The 12,147-nt window shown below is 32.3% G+C and overlaps 1 protein-coding gene across 1 annotated transcript in view; it reads left to right on the forward strand.

Moving 5' to 3' along the window:
• Positions 1 to 11,820, forward strand: part of LOC139747604 (ionotropic receptor 93a-like) — a 111,668-nt gene extending 99,848 nt beyond the window's left edge. Inside the window, exons 10-12 of the mRNA XM_071660078.1 lie at positions 217 to 354; positions 6,568 to 6,754; positions 11,489 to 11,820. Of these exons, the coding sequence (XP_071516179.1) occupies positions 217 to 354; positions 6,568 to 6,754; positions 11,489 to 11,731 (568 nt within the window). The 3' untranslated portion in view covers positions 11,732 to 11,820. The remainder of the gene's footprint in view (positions 1 to 216; positions 355 to 6,567; positions 6,755 to 11,488) is intronic.
• The last annotated feature ends 327 nt before the right edge of the window (positions 11,821 to 12,147 follow it).

A 12,147-nucleotide genomic window follows, 5' to 3' on the forward strand; every position in this document is an offset into this window, starting at 1 on the left:
ATCAATATCATCTTTATCATCATTAATATATTTAGTAGTAGAAGTAGCAATATTATCATTATTGTTATCATCCTCGTTATCATATAAGTGAAGTATACCATATATGTAAGACAAATAATGTCTGTTCCATATGTACTATATGAGGAAGATTTGCCTTATATCATATATTACTCTGAGAAAAACTTGCCTTATATCATAGTGTTATTCTCGTTGTAGGGCCAAGTTCATTCAGAATGCTACGAGGTTCCTACGTTACTTCCAGGAGTCAAAACTAAACTCATACAAAAGTGTTGGAGGCAGAGCTGACATTGTGGTCAACGTCATGGCAGGTCTACAGGAGATATCAGAAACCAGGTGATGTCACTATGTAACCTACCCTTCTGGTACAGGCTACAAGGTATAGGCTCAGGTCTGTAGGACTCAGGGTCAGGTCTGGAGGGTAGAGGCTAGAAGGTATAGGGTCAGGTCTGGAGGGTACAGGCTAGAAGGTATAGGGTCAGGTCTGGAGGGTACAGGCTAGAAGGTATATGGTCAGGTCTGGAGGGTACAGGCTACAAGGTATAGGGTCAGGGCTAGGGGATACAGGCTAAAAGGAATAGAGTCAGGTCTAAGGATACAGGCTAGAAGGTATAGAGTCAGGTCTGAGGGATAAGGCTAGAAGGCATAGCGTCAGGTCTGGAGGGTACAGGCTAAAAGGTATCAGGTCAGGTCTACAGGGGACAGGCTAGAAGGAATAGGGTCAGGTCTGGGGGACACATGCTAAAACTTATAGGGTCAGGTCTGAAGGGTATAGGCTAGAAGGTATAGGGTCAGGTCTGGAGTGTACAGGCTAAAAGGTATAGGATCAGTTCAGAGGGGGTACAGGCTAGAAGGTATTGGGTCAGGTCTGGAGTGTACAGGCTAGAATGTATAAGGTCAGGTCTGGAAGGTACAGGCTAGAAGGTATAGGATCAGGTCTGGATGGCAGCTAGGCCTCTTGCCTCCATATGATCTCCTGCAGGTTGGATGGTAGCCAGGTCTCTTCCTTAAAGAGAATCTCAGGTAGGTCGAATGGTAGTCAGGTCTCTTGCCTCCAGAGGATCTCCTGAAGGATGAAAGGAAGCCATGTCCCTGCCTCCAGAGGATCTCCTGAAGGATGAAAGGAAGCCATGTCCCCTGCCTCCAGAGGATCTCCTGCAGGTTGGATGGCAGCCAGGTCTTTTGTTTCCAGTGGATCTCCTGCAGTTTGGATGGTAACCAGGTCACTTCCCTCCAGAGTATCCCCTGCAGGCTGGATGGTAGATAGGCCTCTTGCCTCCAGAAGATCTTCTGCAGATTAGATGGTAGCCAGGTCTCTTGTCTCAGGAGGATCTCCTGCAGGTCGGATGGTAGCCAGGTCTCTTGCCCCCAGACTATTTCCTGAAGGTTGGATGGTAGCCAGGCCTCTTTCCTCCATAGGATCTCCTGCAGGTTGGATGGTAGAAAGGTCTCTTGCCTCTGGAGAATCTCCTGCAGGTTGGATGGTAGCCAGGTCTTTTGCCTCCAGAGCATCTCCTGCAGGTTGGATGGTAGCCAGGTCTCTTGCCTCCAGAGTATCTCCTGCAGGTTGCACAGTAGCCAGGTCTTTTGCCTCCCAAGGATCTCCTACAGCCTGGATGGTAGCTAGGTCTCTTGCCTCCAACGGATCTCCCGCAGGCTGGATGGTATATAAGTCTCTTGAAACCAGAGCATCTCCTGCAGGTTGGATGGTAGCCAGGTCTCTTGCTTCCAGAGGATCTCCTGCAGGTTGGATGGTAACCAGGCCTCCTGCCTCCGAAGGATCTCCTGCACTTGTTATCAATATCCATTGTCATCATTATCGTCACTATTATTATTATTATATTATTATTATTATTATTATTATTATATTATTATTATTATTATTATTATTATTATTATTATTATTATTATTATATTATTATTATTATAATTATTATTATTATTATTATTATTATTATTATTATTATTATTATTATTATTATTATTATTATTATTATTATTATTATTATTATTATTATTATTATTATTATTATTATTATTATTATTATTATTATTATTATTATTATTATTATTATTATTATTATTATTATTATTATTATTATTATTATTATTATTATTATTATTATTATTATTATTATTATTATTATTATTATTATTATTATTATTATTATTATTATTATTATTATTATTATTATTATTATTATTATTATTATTATTATTATTATTATTATTATTATTATTATTATTATTATTATTATTATTATTATTATTATTATTATTATTATTATTATTATTATTATTATTATTATTATTATTATTATTATTATTATTATTATTATTATTATTATTATTATTATTATTATTATTATTATTATTATTATTATTATTATTATTATTATTATTATTATTATTATTATTATTATTATTATTATTATTATTATTATTATTATTATTATTATTATTATTATTATTATTATTATTATTATTATTATTATTATTATTATTATTATTATTATTATTATTATTATTATTATTATTATTATTATTATTATTATTATTATTATTATTATTATTATTATTATTATTATTATTATTATTATTATTATTATTATTATTATTATTATTATTATTATTATTATTATTATTATTATTATTATTATTATTATTATTATTATTATTATTATTATTATTATTATTATTATTATTATTATTATTATTATTATTATTATTATTATTATTATTATTATTATTATTATTATTATTATTATTATTATTATTATTATTATTATTATTATTATTATTATTATTATTATTATTATTATTATTATTATTATTATTATTATTATTATTATTATTATTATTATTATTATTATTATTATTATTATTATTATTATTATTATTATTATTATTATTATTATTATTATTATTATTATTATTATTATTATTATTATTATTATTATTATTATTATTATTATTATTATTATTATTATTATTATTATTATTATTATTATTATTATTATTATTATTATTATTATTATTATTATTATTATTATTATTATTATTATTATTATTATTATTATTATTATTATTATTATTATTATTATTATTATTATTATTATTATTATTATTATTATTATTATTATTATTATTATTATTATTATTATTATTATTATTATTATTATTATTATTATTATTATTATTATTATTATTATTATTATTATTATTATTATTATTATTATTATTATTATTATTATTATTATTATTATTATTATTATTATTATTATTATTATTATTATTATTATTATTATTATTATTATTATTATTATTATTATTATTATTATTATTATTATTATTATTATTATTATTATTATTATTATTATTATTATTATTATTATTATTATTATTATTATTATTATTATTATTATTATTATTATTATTATTATTATTATTATTATTATTATTATTATTATTATTATTATTATTATTATTATTATTATTATTATTATTATTATTATTATTATTATTATTATTATTATTATTATTATTATTATTATTATTATTATTATTATTATTATTATTATTATTATTATTATTATTATTATTATTATTATTATTATTATTATTATTATTATTATTATTATTATTATTATTATTATTATTATTATTATTATTATTATTATTATTATTATTATTATTATTATTATTATTATTATTATTATTATTATTATTATTATTATTATTATTATTATTATTATTATTATTATTATTATTATTATTATTATTATTATTATTATTATTATTATTATTATTATTATTATTATTATTATTATTATTATTATTATTATTATTATTATTATTATTATTATTATTATTATTATTATTATTATTATTATTATTATTATTATTATTATTATTATTATTATTATTATTATTATTATTATTATTATTATTATTATTATTATTATTATTATTATTATTATTATTATTATTATTATTATTATTATTATTATTATTATTATTATTATTATTATTATTATTATTATTATTATTATTATTATTATTATTATTATTATTATTATTATTATTATTATTATTATTATTATTATTATTATTATTATTATTATTATTATTATTATTATTATTATTATTATTATTATTATTATTATTATTATTATTATTATTATTATTATTATTATTATTATTATTATTATTATTATTATTATTATTATTATTATTATTATTATTATTATTATTATTATTATTATTATTATTATTATTATTATTATTATTATTATTATTATTATTATTATTATTATTATTATTATTATTATTATTATTATTATTATTATTATTATTATTATTATTATTATTATTATTATTATTATTATTATTATTATTATTATTATTATTATTATTATTATTATTATTATTATTATTATTATTATTATTATTATTATTATTATTATTATTATTATTATTATTATTATTATTATTATTATTATTATTATTATTATTATTATTATTATTATTATTATTATTATTATTATTATTATTATTATTATTATTATTATTATTATTATTATTATTATTATTATTATTATTATTATTATTATTATTATTATTATTATTATTATTATTATTATTATTATTATTATTATTATTATTATTATTATTATTATTATTATTATTATTATTATTATTATTATTATTATTATTATTATTATTATTATTATTATTATTATTATTATTATTATTATTATTATTATTATTATTATTATTATTATTATTATTATTATTATTATTATTATTATTATTATTATTATTATTATTATTATTATTATTATTATTATTATTATTATTATTATTATTATTATTATTATTATTATTATTATTATTATTATTATTATTATTATTATTATTATTATTATTATTATTATTATTATTATTATTATTATTATTATTATTATTATTATTATTATTATTATTATTATTATTATTATTATTATTATTATTATTATTATTATTATTATTATTATTATTATTATTATTATTATTATTATTATTATTATTATTATTATTATTATTATTATTATTATTATTATTATTATTATTATTATTATTATTATTATTATTATTATTATTATTATTATTATTATTATTATTATTATTATTATTATTATTATTATTATTATTATTATTATTATTATTATTATTATTATTATTATTATTATTATTATTATTATTATTATTATTATTATTATTATTATTATTATTATTATTATTATTATTATTATTATTATTATTATTATTATTATTATTATTATTATTATTATTATTATTATTATTATTATTATTATTATTATTATTATTATTATTATTATTATTATTATTATTATTATTATTATTATTATTATTATTATTATTATTATTATTATTATTATTATTACGTTTACTGTCTCCTACTTCCCATATCATTGGTAGGTTTACGGTCTCCTACTTCCCACATTATTGGTAGGTTTGCTGTCTCCTACTTCCCACATTATTGGTAGGTTTACTGTCTCCTACTTCCTACATTATTGGTAGGTTTACTGTCTCCTACTTCCCACATTATTGATGGGTTTACTGTCTCCTACTTCCCATATTATTGGTAGGTTTACTGTCTCCTACTTCCCACATTATTGGTAGGTTTACTGTCTCCTACTTCCCACATTATTGATAAGTTTACTGTCTCCTACTTCCCATATTATTGGTAGGTTTACTGTCTCCTACTTCCCACATTATTGGTAGGTTTACTGTCTCCTACTTCCCACATTATTGGTAGGTTTGCTGTCCCCTACTTCCCACATTTTTGGTAGGTTTACTGTCTCCTGCTTCCCACATTATTGGTAGTTTTACTGTCTCCTACTTCCTTCATTATTGGTAGGTTTACTGTTTCCTACATCCCACACTTTTGGTAGGTTTACAGTCTCCTACTTCCAACATCATTGGTATGTTTATTGTCTCCTACTTCCCACATATTCAGTAGGTTTTCTCTCTCCTACTTCCCACATTTTTGGTATGTTTACTGTCTCCTGCTTCTCACATTATTAGTAGGTTTACTGTCTCCTACCTCCCTCATTTTCCGTAGGTTTTCTGTCTCCTACTTCCTACATTATTGGTAGGTTTACTGTCTCCTACTTCCTTCATTATTGGTAGGTTTACTGTTTCCTACCTCCCTCATTTTCTGTAGGTTTACTGTCTCCTACTTCTTTCATTATTGGTAGGTTTACTGTCTCCTACCTCCCTCATTTTCTGTAGGTTTACTGTCTCCTACTTCCTTCATTATTGGTAGGTTTACTGTCTCCTACCTCCCTCATCTTCTGTAGGTTTACTGTCTCCTACTTCCCACATTATTGGTAGGTTTACTGTCTCCTACTTCCTTCATTATTGGCAGGTTTACTGTTTCCTACCTCCCTCATATTTGGTAGGTTTACTGTCTCCTATTTCCCATATTATTGATAGGTTTACTGTCTCCTACTTCCCACATTGCTTATTGTGAACGTTCGCCAGGGCTGCCTTCTTCCATGAGCGCTACAATACTGAGCTGTACATTGCTGAGCACTTCACTTCTGGTGACGGGTGGACGCCTCTGTATGTGGCTAAGGAGAATGTCATCCCTAACTATGCTGCCTGGATGATGCCTCATGATGCCCCATACAAGGAGAACGTGGACCGATCTTTACTGCGTCTTATTGAAGTACGTCACTTGTCCTCACTTTGCATGATGTGTACTCTGATAGAATCTTATGAACTATTCAGGAATCATGCCGATGTTTATTGGAAAATATAAGATAACGTTCAACACCATCATCACTTTCAACACAGACATTAACGCACTCTAGTACGGGTCTAGCGACTATATTTTCCATGACCAGCAGTGTCAACACAGACCCTAACGCGCTCTATAAGGGGTATAGCGACTATATCCTCCATAACCAGCAGTGTCAACACAGACACTAACGCACTCTATTACTGGTATAGCGGCTATATCCTCCATGACTAGCAGTGTCAACACAGGCACTAACGCACCTTATCACGGGTATAGCGGCTATATCCTCCATAACCAGCAGTGTCAACAGACACTAACGCACTCTATCAAGGGTTTAGCGAATATATCCTCCATGACCAGTAGTGTCAACACAGACACTAACGCACTCTATTACGGTTAGAGGGACTATGGCCTCCATGACCAGTAGTGTCAACACAGACACTAACGCACTCTATTACGGTTAGAGGGACTATGGCCTCGATGACCAGTAGTGTCAACACAGACACTAACGCACACTATTACGGTTAGAGGGACTATGGCCTCCATGACAAAAAACAGACACTAACGCATTTTCTTACTAGTATAACGACTATATCCTCCATGACCAATAATGTCAACAGAGATATTAACGCACTCTATTAGGGGTATAGCGACTACGTCCTAGATGACCAGTAGTGCTAGCACAGCAGTAACGCACTGCCTTACAAGTATAGCGACTATATCTGGCAAGACCAGCAGTGTCAACACACACACTAACGCAATCTATTACAGGTATAGCGACTATATCCTCCATGACCAGCAGTGTCAACACAGGCACTAACGCACTCTATTACAGGTATAGTGACTATATCCTCCATGACCAGCAGTGTCAACACACACACTAACGCACTCTATTACTGGTATAGCGACTATATCCTCCACGACCAGCAGTGTCAACACACACACTAACGCACTCTATTACAGGTATAGCGACTATATCCTCCATGACCAGCAGTGTCAACACTCACACTAACGCACTCCATTACAGGTATAGCGACTATATCCTCCATGACCAGCAATGTCAACACAGACACTAACGCACTCTATTACAGGTTTAGCGACTATATCCTCCATGACCAGCAGTGTCAACACACACACTAACGCACTCTATTACTGGTATAGCGACTATATCCTCCACGACCAGCAGTGTCAACACACACACTAACGCACTCTATTACAGGTATAGCGACTATATCCTCCATGACCAGCAGTGTCAACACTCACACCAACGCACTCCATTACAGGTATAGCGACTATATCCTCCATGACCAGCAATGTCAACACAGACACTAACGCACTCTATTACAGGTATAGCGACTATATCCTCCATGACCAGCAGTGTCAACACACACACTAACGCACTCTATTACAGGTATAGCGACTATATCCTCCATGACCAGCAGTGTCAACACAGACACTAACGCACTCTATTACAGGTATAGCGACTATATCCTCCATGACCAGCAGCGTCAACACTCACACTAACGCACTCTATTACAGGTATAGCGACTATATCCTCCATGACCAGCAGTGTCAACACACACACTAACGCACTTTATTACAGGTATAGCGACTATATCCTCCATGACCAGCAGTGTCAACACATACACTAACGCACTCTATTACAGGTATAGCAACTATATTCTCCATGACCAGCAGTGGCAACACAGACACTAACGCACTCTATTACAGGTATAGCGACTATATCCTCCATGACCAGCAGTGTCAACACAGACACTAACGCACTCTATTACTGGTATAACGAGTATATCCTTCATGACCAGCATTGTCAACACAGACACTAACGCACTCTATTACAGTTATAGCGACTATGGCCTCCATGACCAGCAGTGTCAACACACACACTAACGCACTCTATTACAGGTATAGCGACTATATCCTCCATGACCAGCAGTGTCAACACAGACACTAACGCACTCTATTACAGGTATAGCGACTATATCCTCCATGACCAGCAGTGTCAACACAGACACTAACGCACTCTATTACAGGTATAGCGACTATATCCTCCATGACCAGCAGTGTCAACAAAGACACTAACGCACTCTATTACAGGTATAGCGACTATATCCTCCATGACCAGCAGTGTCAACACAGACACTAACGCACTCTATTACAGGTATAGCGACTATATCCTCCATGACCAGCAGTGTCAACACAGACACTAACGCACTCTATTACAGGTATAGCGACTATATCCTCCATGACCAGCAGTGTCAACACAGACACTAACGCACTCTATTACGAGTATAGCGACTATGGCCTACATGACCAGCAGTGTCAACAAAGACAGTAACCTACTCAATTACGGGTACACCGACTGTGGTCTTCAGTACAGACACTAACGCACTCTATTACAGGTATAGCGACTATATCCTCCATGACCAGCAGTGTCAACACAGGCACTAACGCACTCTATTACAGGTATAGCGACTATATCCTCCATGACCAGCAGTGTCAACACACACACTAACGCACTCTATTACAGGTATAGCGACTATGGCCTCCATGACCAGCAGTGTCAACACAGACACTAACGCACTCTATTACAGGTATAGCAACTATGGCCTCTATGACCAGCAGTGTCAACACAGACACTAACGCACTCTATTACGGGTATAGCGACTATATCCTCCATGACCAGCAGTGTCAACACAGACACTAACGCACTCTATTACAGGTATAGCGACTATGGCCTCCATGACCAGCAGTGTCAACACAGACACTAACGCACTCTATTACAGGTATAGCGACTATATCCTCCATGACCAGCAGTGTCAATACACACACTAACGCACTCTATTACATGTATAGCGACTATGGCCTCCATGTCCAGCAGTGTCAACACAGACACTAACGCACTCTATTACAGGTATAGCGACTATATCCTCCATGACCAGCAGTGTCAACACACACACTAACGCACTCTATTACAGGTATAGCGACTATGGCCTCCATGACCAGCATTGTCAACACACACACTAACGCACTCTATTACAGGTATAGCGACTATATCCTCCATGACCAGCAGTGTCAACACAGACACTAACGCACTCTATTACAGGTATAGCGACTATACCCTCCATGACCAGCAGTGTCAACACAGACACTAACGCACTCTATTACAGGTATAGCGACTATATCCTCCATGACCAGCAGTGTCAACACAGACACTAACGCACTCTATTACAGTATAGCGACTATGGCCTCCATGACCAGCAGTGTCAACACAGACAATAACGCACTCTATTACGGGTATAGCGACTATATCCTCCATGACCAGCAGTGTCAACACAGACACTAACGCACTCTATTACAGGTATAGCGACAATATCCTCCATGACCAGCAGTGTCAACACAGACACTAACGCTCTCTGTTACAGGTATAGCGACTATGGCCTCCATGACCAGCAGTGTCAACACACACACTAACGCACTCTATTACAGGTATAGCGACTATATCCTCCATGACCAGCAGTGTCAACACAGACACTAACCCACTCTATTACGGGTATAGCGACTATATCCTCCATGACCAGCAGTGTCAACACACACACTAACGCACTCTATTACAAGTATAGCAACTATATCCTCCATGACCAGCAGTGTCAACGCAGACACTAACGCACTCTATTACGGGTATAGCGACTATATCCTCCATGACAAGCAGTGTCAACAGACACTAACGCACTCTATTACGGATATAGCGACTATAGCCTCCATGACCAGCAGTGTCAACACAGACACTAACGCACTCTATTACAGGTATAGCGACTATATCCTCCATGACCAGCAGTGTCAACACAGACACTAACGCACTCTATTACGGGTATAGCGACTATGGCCTCCGTGACCAGCAGTGTCAACACACACACTAACGCACTCTATTACATTTATAGCGACTATGGCCTCCATGACCAGTAGTGTCAACACAGACACTAACGCACTCTATTACGGGTATAGCGACTATATCCTCCATGACCAGCAGTGTCAACACAGACACTAACGCACTCTGTTACGGGTATAGCGACTATATCCTCCATGACCAGCAGTGTCAACACAGACACTAACGCACTCTATTACGGGTATAGCGACTATATCCTCCATGACCAGCAATGTCAACACAGACACTAACGGACTCTGTTACGGGTATAGCGACTATATCCTCCATGACCAGCAGTGTCAACGCAGACACTAACGCACTCTATTACGGGTATAGCGACTATATCCTCCATGACCAGCAGTGTCAACACAGACACTAACGCACTCTGTTACGGGTATAGCGACTATATCCTCCACGATCAGCAGCGTATGTATGTGTGTGTGTGTGTGTGTGAGGTAAGGAGAGCTGTAGGTACTTATAAGTATAAACATTTTGCATAAGTTCGTCAACAAACAGACAGGAATGTGAGGATAACACACACACACACACACTTGGCTAGTCATGTGGTGTGGGTACATCCATTCCTGGTGTTGTTAACAACCTAGTAATCATATGATTAAGACATAGCCACATGGATACTTGCTATGAGAGAACCTAACTAGAACAACATTTGTTATAGTAATATGAGGCTGGGAGGTTAACGTTATGTGTGGCTTCAGAGCGGCCTCAAGGAGAAGTTTACTGACGACATGATGCGTGAGACGTGGCAAGAGATCCGCCAGAGGAAGCAGCAGCAATACCACACGACCACTACCTCCTCCTCCTCCACCTACTCCAACATGAACCTCCATCCTCTCAGCCTGACCCACGTACAAGGACCCTTCTGGCTCCTCCTTATGGGCCTCATTATGGCAACACTTTCCTTCCTCAGAGAAATAACACTGAACCTGCCTGTACACTGACCTGCCACAACCTGTACACTGAACTGCCACAACCTGTACACTGAACTGCCACAACCTGTACACTAATCTGCCACAACCTGTACACTGAACCTTCCATACACTGACCTGCCACAACCTGTACACTGAACTGCCACAACCTGTACACTGAACCTACCATACACTGACCTGCCACAACCTGTACACTGAACCTACCATACACTGACCTGCCACAACCTGTACACTGAACCTACCATACACCGACCTGCCACAACCTGTACACTGAACTGCCACAACCTGTACACTAATCTGCCACAACCTGTATACTGACCTGCCACAACCTGTACACTGAACTGCCACAACCTGTACACTGAACCTACCATACACCGACCTGCCACAACCTGTACACTGAACTGCCACAACCTGTACACTGACCTGCC

The sequence above is a fragment of the Panulirus ornatus genome, chromosome 69 (assembly GCF_036320965.1).
Source record: "Panulirus ornatus isolate Po-2019 chromosome 69, ASM3632096v1, whole genome shotgun sequence".
Lineage (NCBI taxonomy): Eukaryota > Metazoa > Arthropoda > Malacostraca > Decapoda > Palinuridae > Panulirus > Panulirus ornatus.